This window comes from Oratosquilla oratoria, chromosome 11 (assembly GCF_046742065.1).
Source record: "Oratosquilla oratoria isolate Oo_2021 chromosome 11, ASM4674206v1, whole genome shotgun sequence".
Lineage (NCBI taxonomy): Eukaryota > Metazoa > Arthropoda > Malacostraca > Stomatopoda > Squillidae > Oratosquilla > Oratosquilla oratoria.
The window spans coordinates 44,229,708-44,256,565 of record NC_134787.1 but is presented as its reverse complement, the minus strand read 5'-3'; the positions used below and the strand labels follow the sequence as shown (position 1 = coordinate 44,256,565).

At 38.4% G+C, this 26,858-nt stretch overlaps 1 protein-coding gene across 2 annotated transcripts; it reads right to left on the bottom strand.

The window, feature by feature from the left end:
• Positions 1-3,005: 3,005 nt before the first annotated feature.
• Positions 3,006-17,670, bottom strand: MED8 (mediator complex subunit 8). Of its 2 annotated transcripts, XM_076192701.1 has the most exons (6): positions 17,508-17,670; positions 12,151-12,309; positions 8,946-9,191; positions 7,333-7,573; positions 6,965-7,034; positions 3,006-4,817 (listed from the first exon to the last, which is right to left on the bottom strand). In XM_076192701.1, exons 1-6 carry the CDS (start codon positions 17,511-17,513, stop codon positions 4,811-4,813), a joined length of 729 nt encoding a protein of 242 aa, XP_076048816.1. In that variant the 5' UTR covers positions 17,514-17,670; the 3' UTR covers positions 3,006-4,810. The 2 variants fall into 2 exon arrangements, with proteins under 2 accessions (XP_076048816.1, XP_076048817.1); XM_076192702.1 differs by lacking the exon at positions 3,006-4,817 and having other exon boundaries at positions 6,961-7,034.
• Between the last annotated feature and the right edge of the window lie 9,188 nt (positions 17,671-26,858).

Genomic DNA, 26,858 nt, shown 5'->3' with positions numbered 1-26,858 from the left:
CCTTGGTCACCCCCTCATGTTTCCTCCTTCTACCTCTTTTACTAATCTTTCTTCACTCATTCTTTCCATGTGTCCAAACCATCCCAATAATCTCAACCCTATCTTCCAACTCCCTTTCCATCCCCATTCTCCTCGTTTCTCACTCTATCCAGTCTAGTAGCCCCTATCACACTTCTCAGGCACCTCATCTCAAACACATTAAAAAAATAAATAAATATGATAACACAAAAAGAAAAAATGCAGGGACACAGACTGGGGAAAATAATGGAAGGGAAGAAGCAACAAAACAAAAGAAGCTTACAAACAAATTAAAAACAACTATATAAGAATCTAAAGGGAAGAGAAAAGTAATCTTTAAAAAGGTGTAGATAAATGGAAAGATGAACCGAAATTGTTTTAGAGGCTTATCAAAGGTAAATTGAAACAAAGGGAAGGACTTGGAAGATGTAAATACAGGAGTAAGGGAAGTGCTAAATCTTTCAGGATCATTAGATGTGACAAAAGCTTTAGGGCCTGACAGGATCTCACATCAGATACTTAAAGAATGTAAGGAGCAACTAGCAGACAAGACTCACAGTCTCATTGTATGTTCGTTAAAAGAAGGCATAGTGCCACTTGATTGGAAAAAAGGTTGATATGGTACCAGCTCAAAAAGATGGAAGGAAGTAGACACAATTAAAATATATGCCAGTATCTGACCAGCACAATAGTAAAATTATGTGGACAGATTGTGAAGGTTCGATGGACCAAATATCTTGAAGAGAGAACATTCTGGCAGACAGTCAGTTTGGTTTCAGATGTGGAAGGTCATGTGCATCAAACCTTTTAAGCTTTTACTCAAGAGTGATTGATGTGCTGCAAAAAAGAGGTGAGTGGACTGTGTGTACCTTGACTTAGAGAAGGCCTTTGATAAAGTACTTCACAGTTGACTTATCTGGAAGTTGGAGCATACTGGAGGACTAAGAGGCAAACTAATTGAATGTATGAAATATTTTGAAGGAAGATATATGAGGACATGAGGACAGTAGTACAGGATAAGATGTCAGGAAGGAGAGTAGTAATGAAGAGAGTTCCACAAGGTTCAGTGCTTGCATAAATAATGTTTCTTGTCTATATCAATGACATGACACAAGGTACAACAAGCTACGCCAACATGTTTGCAGATGATGCAAAAATCACGAGAAGAGTGAAAAATGAAGAGGGCTAAGAATGAAAAATGAATTTTAATAACAAAAATGCAAAGTATTGTAAATAGATTTGGGGGTGTTGATAAAAGACATCCTGTGTGAGCAAAATTTGACGCAGCCCAAAGGGATTTCTCCTCGTCTTCTCCTTTTATGCATGGGGGGACGGAGAGGGGGGATCGCCGATTTAATGAAGTGGCCTTGCTGTGGATGTGCTGTGTCTTGCGACACTGCTTCTGACCCAGGGCAGTGGACAAGGTGCAGGGATGACCCGTCATCCAGGAGGTGCTAAGATAAGAGGGAGGGTGGAAGGGTGTGGAGTGTATTCAGGGATGGAATGGGTGGGAATGATTTTATGCCTTTTCCTTTTTGGCTACCTCCCTTGTAAGGGGGAAAAAGCCTTGGTATATGTATGTATGTCACTTGACAGACATATATGCAGGATTGTGGGAGAGACACATGGACTGCTGCAGAAGATTAAAGTGGATTTTCTCTATATGGATGAAGAGTTTATGAAAAATCTCATAGAATCTCTGATCTGCCTAAGACTAAAATATGCATCACTGGTACGGTCCCCACACCGAGGTATACAGTAAGTCCTCATTATACGGTACATGTGTTCCTGAAAACCTTACCGCAAATTTAAATTACCGTATACTGAACCCATTATAACATGTAATAATAGGATATGGCAGACGTATCTTCTCCCTGCTCTTTCCTCTTCAAAACACGAGCGGATACCGTATCTGTGAATTTTTCTTACCGTAAATAGAATCGAGGGGAGTAATTACCAATTAACCTAACTGGGAATTTAACGGATAAAGAATTACTGTATAAGGAGGACTCACTGTATAAGCAAGATTGAGAGAATAATAAGGGCAGCAACCAAACCAGTTCCTGTCTTGGCAGATAAATCATATGGACATAGTGTTCCATGCCATGTTCATTTCCTTGTCCCTCTGGAGGGCACAGTATCTATACTTACAGAATTTGTTAACTACATCTATGTACTTGATAATGGTCTAATGAACGAAACATCATACCAAGAATAAAGGCTTTGTTCTCGTATGGTATTTTCTTTGATATGTTATTTGTAGGTGACAATGCTTATGGCCAATTGTGAGATGAGAATGAACATTTGGTAACCAAGTTTGGAAGTGCATGCAAGAGAAGAGAGTTAAGAATAAATGTGAGCAAACTCAAATGATGAGATGTGCAAGGAATGATGATGATAAGTTGAATGTGAGGGTGAAGGGTAAAAGGACTGATGTAGAGTTATATGAAGAAATGGATGTAGAGGTGACTTACAGTAAAGGAAGTAAGTAAATGTCTGGGTGGGATGAATAGTATAAGAATTAGTTATTGAGGAATGAATGCAAAGAAAGGGTTGTATGAGACTGTACCCACGGTGTTGCATGGAGCAGACACCATACTTAGAACATAAGGGAGGCAGAGAGGAAAAGATTGAATGGTTTTTGAGATGTGTTTGAGATAGCATTACAAGAATGGATAGAGGTGAGGCAGAAAACAGGGCTGAGAAGAAAGTTCAGATATGGAAGAACAGAAGGTGGAGGAAATTGGGGCATATATACATACATACATATACCAAGGCTTTTTCCCCCTTACAAGGGAGGTAGCCAAAAAGGGGAAAAGAACACTGCCACCAAGTATTTCCACTTGGATTGTAAGAGGCGAGAAGAAAGGGACTGGGATTGGGACTAGGCATCCTTCTCCTTGTAGCCCCACAGGGGACTTTCCTAAAAAAAGTAAAGGGCATATATAGTCATTGATATATTACCAGAAGGTTAGGGAAACAAAATCTTGCAATATTGTTCAATCTATGTTAAATTTCTATTGGTTGTGAATTGATAAAAAGGGGACAGACTAATATTAAGGTTGAGTACCTTATCCAACATCATCAAAGGTATAAAATCTTCTACACAATAGGTGGTTGATATCTACCATAAAAATCAAAGTATATACAAGTCACAGCCACACATAATGCATAGAATTGGGTAAAATCTCAGCCATATCTCTTAGACCTGAAAGTTACAAAAATCTTCGGCTAATAATAATTACTGCAACTATACATGTTTGTTCAATATCATTCAAACACAAGAGAGATGTTATTTTGGATTTGAGATGTCTTTTTTAAAATAATCGTTCTGCATAATTAGAAAAAATTGCTGACATATCTCTAATTATATAGCAGAGCAATGAAGGAACAATGGTAAAATATACAAGAACTTCCCCATGTCTTAGACTAATTCTAGGGCCAAGAGTGAGGACTAACACCAAAAAATGCTAATTTTGAGAGCAATCTATCTACTGCCATTTTTTGTATCTATCAGTGCTATTAAGGCCTGTCATTAGTATATTATAGATGCCACACTACCAACTTTTACTTTAAAGGCACTAAAAGTTAAAAAAAATTATTCAACATATTTTCTTTATGTAAAAGAAATATATCTTCAAAAGGTTTAATACAATACAATCTGATTAATAACAGACAAATACATCTTTTGTGTATTATTATTTGCCAAAATTAAATAAATTGAACAAAATTTCAAATGTGTTTTTCTCAAAATGGGCTTCTATAATATTGACCCTTCTTGTTCTCAGCCCTGGAATTATGGGTTCCTGTCTGTGGTGGTTCTGCAAAACATCAAGGAGAATCATCTCCTCACCATTCATCTTTAAACCTCACAAACACCCTCACTAGGTCCTCAAAACAGGACCCAAGGTCTCTATCAACTTACAACCAATAACTACTCCTTCCAGCCAATGACAGAAACCGACCTACACTGATACAACACAGTGACCCAATGTTTGTTCCCAGAGAGTGCTATGGAAAGATCTAAAGATTTGCATGCCATGGTAGGACTGTAGGTATCCCTGTAATGAAACTTGTGACAACACATACATTTATCATTATCAATATTGAATTCCTTTATTATAGGACAAATGATGGGTACCTACATATGGAATGTTGGAGATAATAATTTCTTGCACCCCCAACTTCAAAGCCTGCCAACACTCCCACCCAAATTTCCCGAAGGAGCTGTTACTCAATCTTCATGAGAGGCCACAAGATCTCTATCAGCTTTGACTAGTTTTCTTTTACTTGTTCACATACAGAAACCTGACACCCAGTGACTGTTCTGGTCTTCCTTCTCCTCTTCCTCCTATTAGTTGATACCAAATAAATAAACCCATTCTAATATAACACAAAGCAGTCCAATTTTTCTTCTCAAGAAAGATCTGTGGGAGGCCCCATGAACTGTTACTAGTTACTGAGGGGCTGTTGGGTTTTTGTCAGTGAAACTAAAGGTAACTTTTATCCCTTTAATATAATAAACAATGAAGATTAAATAATTATTTGAACTAAGTCATTATGACAGAAACAGATCCATTATGACCTTACAAAGAGATTGTAAAAATCTTAGAATAAGATTATTCCTACAAGACTTGTTTGACAAATCTCTGATTTCTCTGACGGTATTGAATCAGCTCAATCTTAAACCATGGTGAAGTCCTACTTGCTTGGGCTTGTATATGCTCTTCATGTTCTGGAATCCTGCAACTCTCTATATAAGAATGATCCATAAAATACCACATCTGCTGATCTATTTCCTGCAATAAATAAATAGGCATCAGAAGAGTTCTTAAGAAAAACCTAAAAAAAAATTAAGATAGATTATATTCCAAAGTACCTTTGAAATGAGGAATAATGAGCTAAGATAAAAGGGACAGCAACAAATGATAAATAAGTGTGGAATATCTAAAGGGTAAGTGCATGTCTTGGCTGGCCACCCACTGTAAGGGGGGAAGCACTTTTTGGTATATGTATGTATGAGAGGATGAGAAAAAGGTGGTGAATGGGAGTGGGTGTGTACCTCTGACTTAGCTACCTCCCTTATATATGGGAAGAAGCCCTTGGTAAACAGAGATAGAATGCTTATATGTATGTACACTCCAAAGTGAATAACCATTATTTTTTCTATTCTTTTCTTCAACATTTTAACATAATAAGTCACTACAGAATTGGTCTTAGCAAATGCATAAAACAATTTCAACAAGTTTAGGGTTGAGTCCCTCCCCCCCCCATGTGAAAACAAAGGCTAAAATGAGCAAAATTCCCTTTTGGCCTGTGTCAACTTCTTGTATGAATAGAACCATCCTGCAGCTTTGACAACAACATCTATAAAATGTGCAGAGTTGATGATGTTAGTATGATTTCAAAAAATAAAAATAAATGCCCAACAAAACTACAATGAAAGGGTGAGTAGGAGTTTTGGAGCATGGTGGGCAGGATGTCAGGAATGAGGGGGTAAGGGAGCGAAGGAGTGGCACTGTTAGTAAGTGATGAGATAGGTAAGTGCGTAATAGAATGGAGAGAGATGTCTTCAAGAATAATATGGGACAGTGAAATTCAGATGGGAAATATGGGCTTTTGTAAGTACATATGGCTCTGGTAATGAAAAAACTGAAGAGGAGAGGAAAGCATTTTGGACTAATTTTGGGAGGAATGTAAATTTGTGGGGGACCAATGACAAGCACTTGCATGTGGTGGTCCTGCAAGATTGACAGCAAAGCTACCAATTTTCAAAACCCATCAACTCCTTATTTCCATCAGGAGATACAGCTCTGAGGGGCTCACACTCAGTCTCTGGAGTCCATCTATCAACTTCGGCTGTATTTCTTACATTTTTTCACACATGAAGAACTGACAACTGGCAACTCTCAACAACTTTCAGCTAGTCTCATAGAAACAATCATACACTGATACAACACAGACAAGTCCAAAGTTTCCTTTCAGAGAGATCTGTGGGAGGTTCTGGGGACCATTGCCAGCCACTGTGGGGCTGTGGATTTTCCACTCGGTGAAATTCGAATCAACAAATGGTTGAACTCCCTCCCATATGCCTTACCAATCAAACTTTACAGACTGATCCCTATAAAAATACAACAGACACTCCAAATCACATCCATCTCTGTCAATGCTCTTTGTATATATGTTTTCCTATAACCTTACCAACTTGTAGTCTTAACCCCTTCCATACAGTGCCGCCTACGTAGGCGGCATGGGGAGCAAGTGGATACGCGAGGCTGCCATATCGGCGTCTTGATTATATTTATTGTAGTTGTCCCTGCGTAACTGACATACTCTCTAAACTGGCTTCATCACATTTTCTATGGTTATCAAAATTCACGGGTGAAAGAGAGAACGATCGATATAAGCGGTGACTATTTTTTATGATGCGAGTATTATGACGCAACATCGTACGTCTGGCAGCTAATGCTGCCCGCGAGATTTTGGCCCGGAGTGAAGTGGTTAAGTTTCAATGACTGGAAACCTACAACATCACAGTGGCTAGCAACAGTCCTCAAGCCCTCTCAAAGATCTCTTTGGGAATAAATTTTCGGCTTGTTTGTCTTGTTTTAGTGTAGGAGAGTATGTCACTGGCTTTTAGTAGCAGGACAAAGGGGTCAGTTACCTTTTGTCAGTTCTACTTAAACATTAAAGTGGAAAAAATACAAATGAATTTGATTTTGACAGAAATTTTGAGACTGGTCAAGAGCCCAGGTGTCACCTCTTGAGGCTACACCATATGTGAGGACATTGACAACTTATGCAGTGATGAATTCTTGGAAGTCAATCTTGCAGGACTACTGCTGACAGGTACCAATCATTAGTCCTTAGTCCTACATACATGTGCTAACTTACAAATGGAATACTTTAAGCTGAAAGTGTTATTGGACTATGATACATGACTTACCTGCTGTAAGGATGAATCTGAGCAGCTGCCTTAATGTTTGTTTTTATAGATGTCGGAGCCTTGGTTTGTACTGCAAGATAGTAATGTGATAAATACAAAATGGAAGTTATACAATTGAACATATCTGGGATGTGTGTGGGGTACAAGTGGGCTTTGACTGGACCATCCCATTTAATAGGGAGATAATTTTTTTTTATATATATACATATATTTCTTTCCTTACACACTTTTCTTTTTGCACAAAGAGAATACATAATGCAAATATCTACATACATGTAAAGTACAAAACAGTATAATCATATGCTTTGTGTATAATAGGAAATAACATATACAGGTAGATGGAGGGGTCATGTCATAATAATACTCACTTTGAGATTGTGGTTGAGTCATGGTTGGGGATGGTCGTGGAATAGGTGCAGCAGCTCTGCCTTGCATCATCCTAAGACCTTTACCAGTCCCAAGAGCTGCAACGAGAGTTTGTGTCTCATGGATGGAACATGTTTGGGATTGGCCTGCCCGTGATGCAGTCTCTGTTTCCCACTCTTCTCTTGCTTGATTCACCAGGTCTAGCACATGTTTCACAACCTTATTGTGGATATTAATATGTTTCTGAAATGCAATACAAATTGAAAACTGTAAGAAAGCTGATACAGTGACATACTAAAACTGAACTAACTCTATTGCAGTACCAAACCTGGGTAAAAGGAGAAATGCCTGTTGAGCAGGGAAGGGGGATGGCAATGAATAGGTGTGGCTGGAGAATGGCTGTCAATGAACTATAAATTGACACAGCCTGAAGGGATTTCTCCTTGTTTTCTCTATTCATGTATGTGGGGGCATGGAGGGAGGGTCACCATGTGAATGAAGAAGTGGGGTTACACCAGCCAAAGCTGTTGGGAGATGCTACAGATATACTGTGTCATGCTGCATTGCTGCCTTAGACAGCAAGGTTACGAATGTCTAAGACGTATGTGGTGCAAGAGGTTGCAAGGGTAGTGGGTCAGGGAATGGAGATGATTAAAGAAAATGGAGAAAAGTGGGAGATACGCCAGCTGTTGTTTGCTGATGACACTGCACTTGTAGCAGGATCAGAGGAGGGATTAAAGAAGTTAGTGACAGAGTTTGGGAAGGTGTGTGAAAGAAGGAAGTTGAAGATAAATGTGGGTAAAAGTAAGGTGATGAGTTGTACAAGGGAAGAAAGTAGCAGCAGACTGGAAGTGAGTATTAACCCGAGGGTTAAATCTGTGGTAATGACCAAGTATCCCTATCCCTATCCATTGGCTATAAAAAACACCCAATTTTTTTTTATTTATTGACAAAACTGGCAACCCCGGCAGCAATTTTTCAGGTGTAACTTGGGGTATGAAATCAGACTTTAGGACGTAATTTAGGTGACTGGTGTACGAAATGAAGTATGAGGAGGTGAAGTTTTACTTTGACAGTTGGGCAGGTGCATTTAATATGTATTCAGATGTATAGAACTGGCAATTTTGCAATGCCAATTTTCATAATAAATGCATAATACATGTGGCTGGGCAATAATGGTGTGATGGATGCTTACTAAAAAATTGACCAAAACAATAAGAAACACCACAATCACCTATCTGCCATGAAATTAGGTAAAAAAAAAAGAAAAAAAAAAAAAAAAAAAAAAAAAAAAAAAAAAAAACATAAAGTGGTAAATATTTGCAAAAAAATGCACAAAAACTATTCATAAACACATTTTCTGTAAGTGTCAGACTATTATGGGTGCCTGTACATTGATTTGAAACATCATAAATGTAAAATTCCTTCACTCTCTAAGATTCTGTGTTTATTACTACTCAGAGTGAAAGAGATCAAGTAATACAGCAGTGACTTCATATTTGATAATGAGAGCAGTGTGATGCATTGTACATTGGACATCCGATGCTGCGCATGGGAATTTGACTCATATTAAAGAGGTTAAATACAGGCCTTGTCACTTGTATCCACAACTCACCATTGCTGTCTCATGATTCATTTGTGCTGCTTTGGCTTCATGAGTATTATGCCGCTGTTCCACTTCTGGGTCCAACTTTGTCCTGAGCATATTTGGCACAAAGTCATGACTGAAGGCTGGCACACGAGCCTCAGTAGCACGCATTAACTGTTCATCACTTTCTGCACTTAGGTGCAGAGGAAGTGTTAGATAGTTACGTAGGATGGGTGTCTTTTCATTCTTCAGTAACTTCTGCAGTGTGTATATCTGAAATAAGAAGAATTTCAGAACAATGGTTCTAATCCAATTTGGAGGGAGGAAAGAAGGATACAAGAGAAGTAAGTGATTGAGTGAATGAGAGATACAGAGTGAGAGAGACTGTTCCACCTTATAAAGTAGGTAGCCAGCCAAGGCATGCACCCACCCCAAATCATTCCACTCCTATCCATCACCCATTGTTTCCCTCTCATCTTAGATTCTCATGGATGAAGGGTCATCCTTCTCTTGTGCTCACTGCTCAGGTCAGAAGCAATGCAGCAAGATGCAGCATATCCACAGCAAGACCCGCCGCTTCATTTACATGGTGACCCTCTCTCCTCATCACCTCATGTGAAAAATAGAGTGGACAAGGTTATAGTACCCCTCTGTGTTGCATTAATATTTCATGGATTAGACAACTTTATGGATGGGGATGACAAGTGGTGATGGATACAGAGCTGCCTAGTGTAGGCTTTATGGTCTCTTGTAGTCTCCTTTATTATGTTCTTATTGATACAAAACAATTCTCCACTTGCACCTATCCTATACCTTCTCCCTTCAATGTTCAACAGACATTCCTTTTTTGCACAGAGCCCCTTTCACCCCATCATACATCTCACTTTTGGTCTTCCCCTCAAGTTCACTCCATCAACATCTGCTTTCTGCATTCTTTTTGCTAATCTTTCCTCACTCATTCTTATTATGTGCCCAAACTATCTCAATAATCTTTCATAATCCCTATCTGCCAACTCCCTTTCTACCCCTGCTCATCTCCTCACCTCCTCATTCCTCACTATCCAACCTTGTAATTCCTACAATACTTCTCAGATATTTCAGCTTAAACACATTCAAACTTCTCTTTTCTACCTGCCTTAAATAGTCCCTTCCCCCATACAGTGTCATAGGCACAATCACCCCTTCATATAATCTTCTCTTTGCATCCATTCTCAAATGCCTATTTTTCATAACACTCTTCAATCTCCCAAAACAATTACTTGCTTCCTTCACTCTACAGTTTACCTCAACCCCCAATTCTTCCATTTCCTGCTATATGCAACCCTGGTTACTTAAAATTTTCCACTTCCTCTAACCTCGCCCCTCTAAGACTTATCGCACTGCCTTCCTCTCCCCTTGTACATCTCATCACTTTGCTTTCACCCACACTTACTTTTAACTTTCTCCTATTATACAACAATCCCAAACTCTGTCACTAACTGTTTTAGACCCTACTCTGTCTCTGCCATAAACAGTGTCATCAGCAAACAACTGGCTCACCTCCCATCTCCATCTACTCTCTCTAACCATCTATAATCCCCTGCCCATCACTCTCTGTTCTACCTCCTGTACCACTCCATCCATGAATTTACCTACTTGTATTTTACGGGACTAGAGCTATGCTCGTTTTGACCCGTTTTTGTATCTCTCCACATCCAGTTTGCTTTTGAATTCATGTATAATTCTGGCATTAACTGTTTCTCTGTTCAATTTGTTCCAGACGTCAATCACTCTGTGTGGGAAACTGTTCTTTTTCAGATCTCTTCTGTAGCTGTCTTTCTTTAGTTTCTTTGTGTGTCCTCTTGTTTTTCTTTTGTCCCATTTTAATAGATCATCTCTATCAAGAACTTCCATTCCTTTTATAATTCTGAAAATGGTCAACAAATCTCCTCTCTCCCTTCTCTGGACACCCATGGCAACATAACACAACCCTACTGCAGACAAACCTTCACCTCAAACCTCTTGCTCTCACCATTCCCAATCCAAACACAAGCTCTACTACTCGTATAAAAAAATCTTATTGCCTTTTGAAGTTTTGTAAACAATTTCCGTAAAGATATGCCCCCCAACTTAAATATCCATGCTAATGAACTTCAAAATCCAGTTGGAAAAGATTCACTACTACAAATGACACACAGAGACTGGCTAAATTGAAATTACCGACTTTGGAACAAAGTCATCGCAGCCCGAAGGGATTTCTCCCCGTCTTCTCCTTTTATGCAATGGGGGGACGGAGAGGGGGGGTCGCCGATTTAATGAAGCGGCCTTGCTGTGGATGTGCTGTGTCTTGCGACACTGCTTCTGACCCAGGGCAGTGGACAAGGTGCAGGGATGACCCGTCATTCAGGAGGTGCTAAGATAAGAGGGAGGGTGGAGGGGTGTGGAGTGTATTCAGGGATGGAATGGGTGGGAATGGTTTTTATGCCTTTGTTTTTTGGCTACCTCCCTTGTAAGAGGGAAAATGCCTTTGCTATATGTATGTATATGTATGGAACAAAGAAGAGAAAAAGGGGACCTGCTGACCATCTACAGAATCATGAAAGGCACAGAAATCCTTGATAGAGAGGACTTACTAAATTGGGATAAGGGGACATGAAAAGAAACTCAAAAAGGATATTTATAGAAAAGACCTGGAGAAAAAAGAAAAAAAGTTTTCCACAGAGTGGTGGATATCTGGAACAAACTGGATAAAACAATAGTATGTGCAAAAACTATACACAAAATTAAGTGCAAACTAGACACTGCAAGATACAAAGACAACATACTATGAGCATAGCTCTCCTTCCCATGCGATACAAACAGGTAGATACAGGTTATAGCATCCTGTGTGGTGGCATTGGTAAATTAATGCTACTGAGACTTAAAAGTGCACTTCATAGTGTTCATCCATATTGACAATTCCTTTATTTCATGGTTATCACTTCAGCCTCTGAAGTTCCATAAGGACTGAAATACACATGTCAGGCTTTTACAATGCAAGATGTTATACAGTATAATGGTACTTTTTAAGGAAGCCAAACAAATAATAAGAACAAGAGAAAACATCAAGACATCATATGTAACAGTGAACTTGTTATAATTTTGAATTTAGTCAGAGAAACATGGGAGTCTGAGATAACAATTATTATCTACATTATACACAAGTCAATATCACCCTTGATAACTTAAATGGGAAAAATTATTTGAAACTCACCTGGGCTGAAATGACTGAGAAAGAATCCAAGTATTGTGGCCAATCTGTGTGCTCACTCTCTCGTTCAATTTTGAAAATAAGCTGCTGCAGTGAGTTTTTTATATCAACCACACGTTGCAAAATTGCATCTAAGGCTGTTTCTAGAACTCTCTCCTCCCGCTGAAAGAATCAAAGCAAACAATCATTTGGATGTATTGTATTTTGTTGTCAATAACCAAAACTTCTATCCTAGGGGAAGGTTTTATTGAACAGAAAAGCAAAGTCATCGAGGTGGTAAATGTGAGACTTAGGACAGTAGCTAGGAAAGCAAAAGTTATGTGATGAGCATTCTTCCTGAAGTGGAGATTCATAACAGTGTTTTTAAGTATTATATTTTCAGCCATATAAAAATAATCTTAGATAAATAAAAATAAAAGTAAAATATAAAAATAAATACTGTATATACTTGTGTTTAGTGGAAGCTTTTAAGATAAATTTTTTACTCAAAAAATTGGGGGCTACAATATACACAAACAATGTTTTTGAATGTGTTAAAATCTGTGCACTTTTGGGGACTGTAACTTATCTGGTAGCCTACAGTTTCATGGTACCTTTGGCTAACCTTAACAGTACCAGTATGCTAACCTTAACAGTACCAATATTCTTCCTTTCTGTTGCTACACGAATATCAAGACTTCATTCACCATGTATACTACTTATAAACTACAAAAACCTTCATTTGCATGTGACATTGCTGAGGTATTGCTTTCACAATGGCACCCTTTTTTGTCTGATACATATCTAACAGGCAGTAAAAGATACAGATAAGTTATTGTAAATAATTTTTGGAAAACAAAGGAAAATACAATACTAGTAAAAAATTATAGATGAGGTATACATACACTACTAATCCTGACAAAAGGGTTGTCTTTGGAATGGTAATACCTCAGTGATGTAAACACTGGTGAACGAAGAGGCACATAAATTTGAAACAGAAAAAAATATATTGTTGGGGTATTCTGTCAGATCAACAAGTACCTGACACCCTCATCTCTGAAATTTTAATGTCAATCCCAATAACCATTCAGGAGATCTGACTTCAGATATTTTGAGGTCATATGAGAGGTCACTAACATTTTGTGACCAATAACTAGGGTAATAGGGTAATAAAAGTCACAGTTATATAAATGTATACATATTTAGAATCAGAAAAAGACAAGGAATCCAAATATCTGAATTTTTGAACTCTAGTAAACCAATTCTTGCCTATTTCCTTTTTGAATCTAAATTTGTCCAGTTTATAACCATTACTGCGAGTCCTGCCTGTTTTAATATAATGACCTTGTTTGCATCACCTTCGTTAAAGCCTTTGATCCACTTGAACACCTCTATTAGATCACACCGCACTCTGCGGGGTGAATCTGACCATGCACCAGAGCCTGAAAGACCATCACCTGAGCAAATTACGGAATGTGATGCTGGTCACTGTTGACACCCCCTCTTCCCTCTCATTCCACTGATTGTGGATAAATTTTCAAAGTTGTCTTATATGTGAAAGATGTTGGACAAGTTTTGCCTGCTATTCCTGCTGGTGACAAGTCCACCTTGAGACTTGTTGTTGACAACAAAGATAAAATTCTGAAACACAATGTTGAATTAAAAAAAGAAGTTTGCTGAATGGACAGGCAACATAGAAACCACCACCAATATGACATTCGTCATCACAACTGAGAACAAACTGAAAACCATCACCTTGAAAAATACTTTATAGTGTCCCAAAAAAGTGAACAAGGTGATGTGGATGCTCCTGATGCTGCAACCAGACCCAAACAGAATCGTCTTGATGCATCAATATTACTCCATCTTTGCCACTAATCCCAACTTAAATAGACATGTCACCTGGATGAAGATTCCTGCCTAATACAAGGATATACCGCACATCGCCACAGTTGAATACCAGGACCAAAATGACAAACCAACCAAACATCATGGAAATGCCAAAGGATTTTCAAATCCATAAATTTGAACAAAATCACCTGTGACGAAAAATAAATAAATATAAAATAAATAAAGAAAATCTGAACCACCCATGAAGGCCTTTAATGCATGGTAAAGGAAGCAGACAACAATGTGGATATACCCAGGAATATGAAAGAAATAAAAGATGCCAAAACATGGGAACATTGGGTTCAGGGTACTTCCAAACCAAAGAACATCATGGATGAAATCATAGAGGTGCTGGACATGGTGAATGACAGTGAAATTTTCTATGCTCAGGACATCCATTCCTGAGGAAAGCCTCTCAGCATATTTTTTTTTTTTTAAGAAGAGACAGATGACTTGTGTTCCTTTAACAAGGGTGATGCAAAAAAGGTCATCACATTAAGACAACAGGGCAGGACTTGCAGTAATGGATTTAAATTGAATAAATTTAGATTTAAGAAGGAAATAGGCAAAAACTGGATTACTAACAGAATGGTCAAGTGAAATATACTTACTAACCATAGTGAATGCTGAAACTATCAGTTGTTTTAAGAAAAGGTTAGACAATTTTATGAATGGGGATGACAGGTGGTAATGGACATGGAACTGCTTAGTATAGGCCTTATGGTCTCTTGCAGACACCTTCATTCTTATGTTCTTTTCTGGCAGCCAGAAGTGATCATGTCTTGGGGCATGCTTTGTGACATCCACTGTGCATTAGAACTTGCAGATTGAGAGAAATGATATGCAAGAGCACCCAATCATGATGGGACCCTTGCATCTTCAAAGAGATGGATCTTACAAGACCTATCACATTTTCTTCTCGCACCTGCAATGAGAATTAGAACTCAACCTTCCTGTGACTGAGGTTTTGACAGGCAGTGATGAAGAAAAAGCTATAGTGAATGTCTGGACATGATATTTCTATCACCCACATATCTTTGTACTAAGCACTTGAAGGAAAATGTGTGCCGATACTGCAGGATCAGGCTGAAGCTGAGACAAAAGACCACGTGGCCAATATCCAGGAAATATTCAGACCTGATGGCATTGTGAGTGCAGATGATACATTTGAATTTGAAGAAAAATCTACTAAACTTTGTGCCAGTGTTGCATGATATCCATGATTTGTAAAATATTGCAATGAAAGATTGAGGGCATTGCTCTTGGATCATGTGAACCAATGTCACACTGGAGACAACAACGTGAAACTGTGGACAAATAACAATGCAGAATCAATCAACCACCAAATAAAACTGGTTGTTGATTGGATAGTTCAGATGTTGAACTTGAGAACCTACCTAAACGGATTCACCAACTATGTACTATGTCCAACACACTAAATGTATTTTGTACCACACTATGTGGAGAGGAATGACGGACAAGGCCAAAGCCATCCATTTCTGCAAATTTCTTCAGAGTAGAACTGACATACATGAATTTCAACCCAACAATTTATCAGCTACGTCCACAAATTTGGCTTTTTCAAAAGTCCCATCAATTGCCAAAAAACCTGGACAACACCAAAGACCAAATGCTGAATGAAGTCTACATACTCATATTCAACAACTTTTTTTATTAGATGGTAGTATACAGCAGCTGTATGCTTTTACATCAGTGTAGTTAGGACTCTTCAGAATTATAAAGAAATGGTAAAAAATCAGGTGTATGAATCTGTCCGACATGAATGGCTTGGGCTTTTGTCCAACAAGAGATTGCATCATGCGTTCCCCATGTCCCTTCTTACTGATGTCAGTGATGCATTTCTAAACTTTATGAGCAATATTAAATGTTCATATCCCTCCCTTTAACAATAAACTAACTTAAATAATAAAACTTAAATAAAAAAGTAAGTCACATTACAACACACACACACAGTGAAACACCTCATGCTTTTTGTCAACCTCGTAAGGGACATCTGGTGAGAGAACGATTTTGTGGAAAGGCATGTGCTGCCACCTTGCCTTTGTCACACAAAACACTCAAACAGTATGAGCAGAGCATCACCCAAAACATTCAGATTTCTCTTTGATTTCAATAAATAATGTCTAGTAAATACTTAATTAGGTTTACTTAAGTGAATACTGGGTGCAGGCCGTTTAGCCTATATGTCCAGATCTTGTATTTTTTTTAAGTCATCATTGGCTGTCATGCGACAAGAGTGATAGAGCACCTACATAATTAAATTTCACATCTTCATGTCTCTAATATTTATCCAGTGTTCTTTCAAATGCAAATACACTCAGGGCTTTTACAATAGTTGATGGGAGATTATTCCATGTGTTGACTATTCTTTATGCAAAGAAGTTTTACCTCAGCCTTGTGTGACATCTCATTTTAATTAACTTATACTTGTGTCCTCTTGTAGCTGGGCCTATACCTTCATCAAGCTGCAGCACTGCAGTCCCTGTTTTGTATTTTCCAGTTATTAGTTTATATGCCTCAATCATATCACCCTCAGTCTCCTTTATTTTAATGGTAGAATATCACTTAAATGTTGTTATTTATGGTTCTGTAATGTTTTCTTTGTGTTTTGGGTAATATCACCCAAAACAGTGGTTTCGACTGACCAACCACCCTATTAAACCATACCTAATGTGACCCAACCTATTTTTTAAAAGCTTGTAAGCATGTGTGGTATTTTTTTTCGACAGACCTATTTTTTCTATGAGAATTCTTGTTATTACAATATTGCTACAAATAAATAATGATGGTGCTATCTAATTTCTAAAATATCATCTAACACTTGGTGTTCTTGTCTTCCTGCCATCTTCATGTAAATGATTGCATTAGGATGATTAGCAACCTAATAAGCATAAGGGTAATGTGTGTATTACATGGCCTTAGAATGTTTATATCAGAAAAAACACATTTGCAGATATTAATAGAGAAAAGATGGTGAAACTGACAATGTGTAGACTATAGTTTGATCTAGAATAGACAAAATGACAAGACATATGTTGAACTGCTGTGGAAATAAAACCAATTTTGGCTATGCTTAATATTTACTATGATGATGAAAAAAGTAGTTTGGTGAAAATAGGCATGATTATGTTTTTAGTAGAAATAAACAAATAAATAAAATAAAAGGCCGGGAGTCAGCATCATCTAAAATTTCGTTATGTTGACAATCAACATTTAGTTAGGCTTGGTGTTATCTTATTTCTTTGATTATTTTTGTAAACTATGACCATACTGATACTATTTGTAACTATATTATCGCTATGTAAATAACATACCATGTTTAATAAATTCTGTCATCAATATGGCAGTTCTTTGTGTTGTTTTAACAAGGTTTTTAAAGATAAACAAAATTTATACAATAATACATGTATGTTTTGTTTTCCGTTTTCCCAATATTTATTTCTATTGACAAATCAGTGAAAATTACATACCTGCATGATTGGGGGTAACAGTTTAACTGCCCTGTGATAAAATTCTTTCTCTTCTAATTAATTTACAGTACTCTGTGTAAATTGAATGATTGAAATATACACGCAATCTACTAGTCTCTTGTGCCACAAGAGTTTGTTTTGTTTTTGTGTTTGTGTACATTCGATGTTTAGTTTGTCCTCGTTCTCCAACAAACACTGGTCTAGTAAATTTTTTCATCTACTATATTTCACTGTCATAATTTCATTTTTATGCGATATTTATGATATAGAATTCTCAACTGCAACGCTTTCTCAGTAGTTTTTTTTAACGCTTCTGCTGTATTATTTCAAATTTGATTTAACCCAGAAAAGCTGGATTTTACAACATGCCGTAGATTCAGAAATCGGCAGCAGTGTTGCCGGGTCGAGTTCCTTATTTTACCCTAAATTCACCCTGTTTGTTAAAACATTATTTATTAAGATCATATATGTTTGCATGTATACGTAATAAATATCACTAAAATGGGTACAGTAATGAAATAGTATAAAGTAGTAGAATGAAAAAGACCTGAGAGTAATACTGAGCCGCTGGTAAATTTACCACACACATAACAGCATTGTTGACAGCTAGAAAATTATCGGGATGGATCCTCAGAATATTCACATCAAGAAGCGAGGATTGCATGATCACACTGTGGAAGACCCTGGTATCCTGGAACCCACACAGTATAGGGGAGATACAAAAACTTAGGGTGTCCAAAAAACCTTCATTAATAAGATCAAGCATATAAAAGACACGAATTACTGGGACAGATCCAAGCACCTCAAATTCCTGGAGGGTCACGTCCCCATATTGGAGTGACACTCAGTAAAGAAAGGACGAGAGGGAGATCTTGCTATGCTGAAGGAATCGCCAACAGCAGCAGGAGCATCATAACACTCCGAGCAAACTCTTCACAAGAGCGGCCCCCAAACTTGTCAATAGTCTCCCCAAGTACCCGAAGAACACCACATCCTGCACAGTGGAAATATTCAAAAGGCGGTTGGATGCCTTCCTTCAAGAAATTGAAGACACGCCTCCCATACACGTGGCCCCATTGCAACAAGCTGGTAGGTCTACATCTTATACCAGCAACACGGCCAGGGAAAAAGCAGCGGGAGTTCCAATAGCTGAGGTGAGTTCGCCGAGATCTCTACAAAGTACTACAAGGTAAGATAGTAAGGAAAATTACACCTGCACCCGCCTCAAAGGGGCCGCAAAAACAAGCATGACTGAGAGACAAAGGTTGTGATATATTGGTGTTTTCATTAGATAATGTCATGTGTTATTTTTTTACATTTTGTGATTTCCAAATGTCTTTGTAGGATTCGATTTTGTCCTGCGAAGGTTCTGTGCAAGGTAAAACGAATACTACAAGGTACGTTAGCGGGGGGGGGGGTGAGGGAGAGCCAGAAAACCTCTCCTCTGCGCAGGTAGATGATGACGTCAACATAAATATCGAGACCAGTGTTCCGCGGGTCGAGAGCTGTCAGTCATTCACACACCAGTGTGTGGAGCGAAGCTCCATCTTCTGATTAAAGGGGTAGCTAAGGTAGACAAATAACATAATAAATGCCAACAGTTTATATTGTGCAGAAGTGCAATGCCGTTAGACTGAAAGGTGATAAAAACATACATTTCTTTTCACTACCCAAAGATAAAAAACTTAGAAATGGATTGAATTATGTGGCACACACAATACTCGGTCATCTGGATATGTATACAGCCGTAATTTTGAAAGTAATTATTTATTAGCAACATTTCCTGAATTTTTCATTCAATTGCAAATAAACAGACTAAAGAAGCCGGTTAAAACATTACTGAGCTTGGTGGAGATAAAGGTCTACATATAAAATCCACGCTTGACATATCATCCCATCTAATAACTCGTCATATCAATATAATCCACCTAATGTGAAAGTATGGAAAACATTTTCATAACTTTTCTGGCGGTCATATCTCAGATACTGATAATTTGAGGATAAGAAAGTGATACTGAGTAATTTCAGTATTGTGAACATCATAGTGTAATTTTAAAGTCTACCATACATACAGATGGTTTTCTTTAAAGTTTACATTTTCTTTCACCTCTCACTCTCCCCCTCTGAATTTCCTATGACGTCACTGTGGAGGGGGGGGGTGCTCAACGTACTTTATAGTATTCGTTTTACCTTGGCCCGGGTTACAGACCGCTGTGGCAAGGCTTTGAGGCGTGGGATGTATCGCACTATTCCATCTGCAAGCTTTGCGATCGTCCCAACGCCAACAGTCTCCACCACTACTGGTTCGAATGTCCCTCAGTGAGAGACCTATCGCCCCAAAGCCAAGACTTAATAAATGTGTGTCCTTAACTAATGATAATCTAGACATTGTTCTAATTCGACACCCACACTTTGGTGGATGCTAAAATTGACCTCATCTTGATTACCAATACATTTCCCCTTACAGGATGTAATGGAACTGCCTAGTGTGGGCCTTGTGGCCTCTTGCAGTCTCCTTCCTTCTTGTGTTCTTATTATTGCCGTAAGCTTTATTGTACGTAGTAACGTGACATGCACGTCACGCATACTATGTATAGACAGAAAGTGCCTAGGTTTGTCGCTCTATGACCGTAATAAATTTATATAGAAATCCCTCTCTCTTCCCCCTATCTCCCACTTTCTCATTCATTAACTGTGTGTGTGGACATTTAAAATTGTTTTTTTCAAAGAGCGTATTCGCTAAACATATACTACGTCCAACCACCGTGGGGGCCAGAACATTACCTGTCCGAGCCGGGTCTGGTGAGGCAACTCAGCTGTATCTGTTATAAGTTCTGGCTATAGTACATGATTGGTGCCGTGCACGTATTCGCTGAACATATACTACGTATCAGCGACGTAGCATGGGGGCTACTGTTGGGGCAACACGCCGCCACTGTAGTTTTCCCTTAGTGCACATAGCATTTCATAAATAAAAAAATTAATCTTGCTCAGATCATAGTGTATGTAAATTATAAAAACTAATAAACATAATTCCCTCAAACGTCATCTACTGTATACTTGTGTCCACCGGATAACCCAGCGTGTATACTTTTGTAGATTTTGCTTAGGCTTGGCGAGGTTACGTTTCATAAATGAGGTGATATCATCCTAACTATACAAATGTATTAGTTATCTATATCAGCAGTAATGCAGTTAGTTCTGTTCACGTAGATGTTATACAATGTTTAGTTGTCGTAAGCGTGGTTTTTATGTGGCATAAAAACTTCGAACTTGCAAAGGTAATATTGATTATTTTATGCTAAGGAGAATTTTCTGAATATCATATTCCAATATAAGATCTGTATTCAGTTCGTCGCTTAGTTCACTTACCAATCGTTATTATAAACACGGTGAAAAATTCAATTGGATGCATTTAGTATAATATACATGTAATAATACTGTTTAATTCCACAATATAGTTACTGTAGGGGTAATGTTTAATCTGCTTCTTCACACATTGAACAAATTGGATTATAATTCTGCATTACAAATAAATGACCCTAATGGCGAGTCCAACCACTGGGTCTGGTGAGGCAACTCAGCTGTATCTGTTATAAGTTCTGGCTATAGCACATGATTGGTGCCGTGCACGTATTCGCTGAACATATACTACGTATCAGCGACGTTGCATGGGGGCTACTATTGTGGCAACACACCGCCACTGCTGTAGTTTTCCCTTAGTGCACATAGCATTTTATAAATAAAATTGTTAATCTTGCTCAAATCATAGTGTTTGTAAATTGTAAATATATATATATATATATATATATATATATATATATATATATATATATATATTATGTCACATACGGGAATGACTATTATATTGTTAAATGTCTTTATATATAGTATTACTTGCATACTCTGTTCAACGAGTTAATATATTCACTGTATATAGGTTATTTTATGGCGGACGGTCAATTAATACTCGTGGAGACTACAAATTCAAACCTAGGCTTAATGACCACCTTTTGAGTCGATAGCCTTAAAAAAAAAAAAAAAAAAAAAAAAAAAAAAAAAAAAAAAAAAAAAAAAAAAAAAAAAATCTGTGCTCCTAGAAGTCGAAAATTTCTCCACTCCAGCTCACTCAACAAGTGTCCAGCAATCATCGCCGGCCGGTAGTGGCGAGGGTATATATCTCCTTTGCTGCTGCCGGTCTGGCACAGGCCGACCTCTTCATTGACGTCGGCAGGCGGCTTTACACCAAGACAAATACACACATTTCCCAAGTCACGTAATTCTCTGTTTTCAGAGTAGTGCTTGGAAGAAAATAGGCACACGCACACTTGCTCGCTGGCTTAGCAGAGGCCCAACCCTCCTCTTATTCAGAACCCTTATTTGATCGCCGGTTGGTCGACAAAGAGGAATTGGGGAGCCTCTCTGTCCAACTGGCCCGCACCCACGCGCTGGCATCTTCGCTGACGCTGGCGAGCGGGTTTACACTTCTGACATTTACACACAATTTCCAATCACGTAATTCTCTGCTTTCAGAGTTGTGATTGGAAGGAGAAAGATAATACAACACCCGCCCGCCTGCCCCCCCCCCCTCGCACCGCCACTGGATCAACTCTGTAGACTCAAACCCAACATGGGGAAAAGCAGGAAAAGCTCAGGTACATACACACACCTCTCACGAATATAGCCACGACCCACGCACAAACATCTACACTTACTTTTTCTTTTACTAAAATTCGCTTCCTTTCTAACTTTCTCTTATACTACATCTTCTCATTTCAATTTACCTCCCACTGAAGATCTTTCCGTTTTTCCATCTTTCTTTAATACTAGGCCTCCTACCATTTTCTGAACTTTTGGTGATTTTAATCCCGGTGTCGGCGCCGCCGTCCGAGTTCCCTGTTCATTTCTCCCGAGCCACGACCACCAACAGCCCCTGATCGCTCGATTAATCGCCCGGTGGCAAAAGCCCTCTTTTATAGACTACTATCTTTTAATTTTCTTGCAGACCTTCTTCCCCTCCCACAAAAACCGATCCCGCGCAAGCGGATAGTCTTACCTTGCAAGTCGCAAGTCGCAAGTCGCAAGTATACAAAAAACAGTTCACGAGACTTTAAAAATAACCGAGCAAGTGGGTCTGCCCCACATCTATCATAACTCTAACTTTCTTCCACTTCATTCTTTCCTTACACTATACCCCCAAATCCCCCCTCCCTCCCTCCCTCTCCGCCATCTTATCTATCCTGCCCTCTAACTAACTTACTAGTCCTGAAATTGCCAACACAGTACTCGCAGAGGTCGGACGTCGCTCTCCGCTCCAGCACATTCAATAAGCGCTTAGGAATCTTCGCCGGCCGGTGGCGGCAAGGAGACTTTACTACTTCGTCGCTGCCGGGCAGGGTTGCCAGATGAAAATTTAACTGTAAGCCAAAAAGCATTGAAAAAAGCCAAAAATATGCCAAACCATGGTAAGGAAAAAAAAAAAAACACATGTAAACTGTAATATTATCCATACCTCATAGAAAAGGTCCCAGATAAAGATCATCCACATCCTTTTCACTTTCAGGAGTAGAAAAGTTGCCATAAAGCTTCTCAGATGTGAATTTTTTTTTTCTAGCATTTCTTGAGGTGCTTGGAGGCGTCTGCAGCCTTTGCCACTGAGCAGTAAGTTCGCTCTTATTCTGACGATTGCATCAAGAAGATCTAGCTGCATTCTGCTTCGAGCCTTTGTTTCAAGAGATGCTACAAGTGAAAAAATTCTTTCAACTACAGCATTGCTGACTGGAGTCACTAGACAGCTAAGAGCAAAGTTCTTGAAATGACTGACGTTCAAGGACACCTACCCACAATTGTTCAGTGTCTGAAGGTACTCCATTTGTATTGAAAGGAGCTTCCTCTTTCCAATTTACCAAAGGAAGTTTTCGATATTGTTCTTCAGTGATACTTGTGTTTTCTCCTGCTATATGAATGAAAGGCATTTCTGAAAAGTCTGGTCTTGAAATTTGGTTTGGAATGATAGCAGGGCTCAGGTTTGATAAATTTTTGAAAGTATCTTTTGCTGAAGGAAGTCTATGTGTAAACTGAGCTTCTAGCATTGACATGCATCTTTCTTTAAAAATGTTTACTTCTAAACAAGCCTCAGTGCTGTTGTTTTTCTGTTTTAGACTTTTCATGTAAAAAGATTTGTAGAGGTCATGAGGGTCAGCTTTTGTTTTTTGAAAAACAGAATTCAGTCTCTCAAACTCCTGTGCAATTGGTGTTGCAGACTGAAAGTATAATTGTTTTTTTGTCCATGAACATTTATTTAAGTTGACTTACTTTAAACTGTAGCATTGCCAAGGTTTACACAAGAATAATGTGCCTTAAGTTCTTCCCAGTTCATCAATATATTAAATAAAACCTTTCCACGAACAAGCCACCGAATAGAAGAAGGCTTTTCGAATGGGAGAGGAACAGTCTGTGCTGGCTGTGAATCTAGAACTGTATTCATTCTCTGAAACAACTCTTTGTATGCTTCTCGTCGTAACTCACTATTACGAAACCAGTTAGGTACTTCTGTCAACATGTAGCCAACATTTCCAGGTAGCTTGTCCAGTACATACTGCGTAGTGCTAGAGAATGGCATGTGCATTTGAGCTGTATGCAGGAAGGAGATGCATTTCTAACCCTAGACCATAACGAGTCATTGCATTCAACCATGTTAGATGCATCATCAGATGCAAACCCAATGCAGTTTCCAAGATTCTGACCACAATTCTTAATTTCATCATCAATTGAATTGAATAATTTTCACTTGTAGCATCAACTATTGGAAACAAACCTAAATATCCAGTCACAATTTCCTCTGTCACATCACTGAAGAATCTAAATACACAGTTGTTTATGTGTGGAAACATCTGTAGACTCATCCACAATCAGGGCATATTTCTTGTTTTGAAAATCACTAATTAGTTCAGCTTTTAGAGCAGGAGAAATAGACGTATTTGTTCAGTTATGACCCTGGGCGCGATATAGCGTTAGAAAATTAAATATTAATTTTGTAAATTATAATACATGAACGTAATATGCGATTTTCTGGGCGGAAATGAAAATAAAAAATACCTTGCTACAAGCAATTATGCTAATGAACGAGTTGAAAAGCCCGCCAACGTCTCTCACAACGACGACAACGAGGACGATCCGGATGACATTTAATTTGCAGGTAATGATTTATTAAACACAGGTTAGGTCAGGTTAGGTTAGATTGGGTTAGGTTAGATATGTTTAGTTTAGGTTAGACCAGGGGTTCTTAACCTTTTTTCTCCAATTCCCCACTTTTTAGTGAGCCAACTCTCCATTTCCCACCACAGCATCGGTCTTTGACAAATTCGATTTTAACCCATGCAGTGTTTAGTACGTAAATATACGCTTTGCTTTTTTGTGCCATTTTACGGCCCTTAATTTTTGTTTGCATATATTAGATTTTTACTAACAGTTATCACATGGAAATAAAATACATTTGTAAAGTCAACATTTGGATGTAATGTATTGGATTTTGAAGCACTATCGATTATTTGTGGGTGGAAACAAATTCACGAAATGTGACAACAAGAAGACACCAGAAACAAACAAAAAGAAACAAAAACACATCGATTAAAAAAAAAAAAAAAAAAGACAGTGGTTCTTCTGTCCGACCGGTCATTCCCCACTTGGCAACTCCGCCATTCACCACCAGTGGGGAATTCCCCACAGGTTAAGAACCATTGGGTTAGACGAATTTATCACCTTTCATTTCCTCGACGTCGGCATCTATCATAACAAACATGGCGTACCCAAGTTTATGGGCGTACCATTCGTCCGGCGCGACTTCGTTACTAAATCTGTTTTAGCAAATTTTTGTTTTTTATTTCCGCCCACGAAATTGCATATCACGTTGATACATTATAATTTATAAAATTAATAATTGCTTTTCTATTGCTATATTGCGCCCAGGGGCGAAACTGAATATTTACCGAAATAACATTTTATATCAAACATGAACATTTTCTTCTATGCAATTTAATGTGCTCTAGCATACTACTTTGTCCAAATTCAGCAATTATTTCACTGTTGTGGTCAACCGCACGTATTGCACTATGACAAGTTGTACTAACAGCCAACTTCAGCTCTGCAGCTTTAATTTTGTCATCTATATATTTTTTCTGATTTGGTACAGTTGTGATATTCAGTTGCATTTGTCCTTTCACTGGTACTCTTTTTTTATGCTTCTCAGACTTTTCATGGTTTTGCAAATTACTCAATCTTGAAGAAATGTTACAGTGGCATAATTTGTAGTGTGCTGATTCAGTACCATCACTAGTTTTTTGAAGCCACACAAATCGCCCACGAAAAGCGCGCTGGCAATAGCCCTCTTTTATACACTACTATCTTTTCATTTTCTTACAGACATTCTTCCCCTCCACAAAAAACGATCCCGCGCGAGCGGATGGTCTTACCTTGCTAGTCCACTAGTCTTGAAAAGAGTTAAGCATAAAATAATCCAACACTCAAGGACAAGAGCATCTACCATGATGTTATAACCAACCACAACACTGTCTCCTCGGTACACTGAACATTAAATTTTTGTGATGAATATAAGATATTAATTTTTAACAACATTAAGGTGGTGGTGAGGAGCCTACGCTAAAAAGTGCGTAATTGTACCCGAAGCCGTCACTTTTGCCCTGTTATGCACTTTGGGGACTGTCGGGGCTGGGAACAGTCAGTTTAGCAAATCGGAGGGAATTCGAATCCACAACTAAGCGAATGCGAGTCCAACACTCTTTCGACAACGCCATCATCGAACAACCCACAGTAAATCAGAATGTAGAATGTTGATTTGATTGATATTCACTGTGTGTTTGTGTACCTCTACGATGCAGCTGGCGGTCTATCACATTACCGTTCAGTTGTAATGTCGCGCTGCTTTCTGAACTATTCGGAAACAAAGCTAGATTATGATTAACCCGGTAGGCGGAGTTTGATATTAGTTATCTGAAATAAGTAGATATTCTCACAGTTTACTAATAACTGAAGATCAGCCTAAAAAGCTTAGCATAACACAATTTTTTATAACCATCTAAACTGTTTTAATTGGACAAATTTAGATTTAAAAAGGAAACAAGCAGGAACTGGTTTACTAACATAGTAGTTAAGGAACGGAATAGACTTAGTAACCATGTAGTCAGTGCTGATCCAATTAGTTGTTTTAAGAAAATATTAGATAACTTTATGGATAGGGATTAAAGGTGGCAAAGAACATGGAAGTGTCTAATGTAGGCCTTATGGTCTCTTGCAGCCTCCTCCATGCATATGTTCTTATGTTGTTGCATTTCC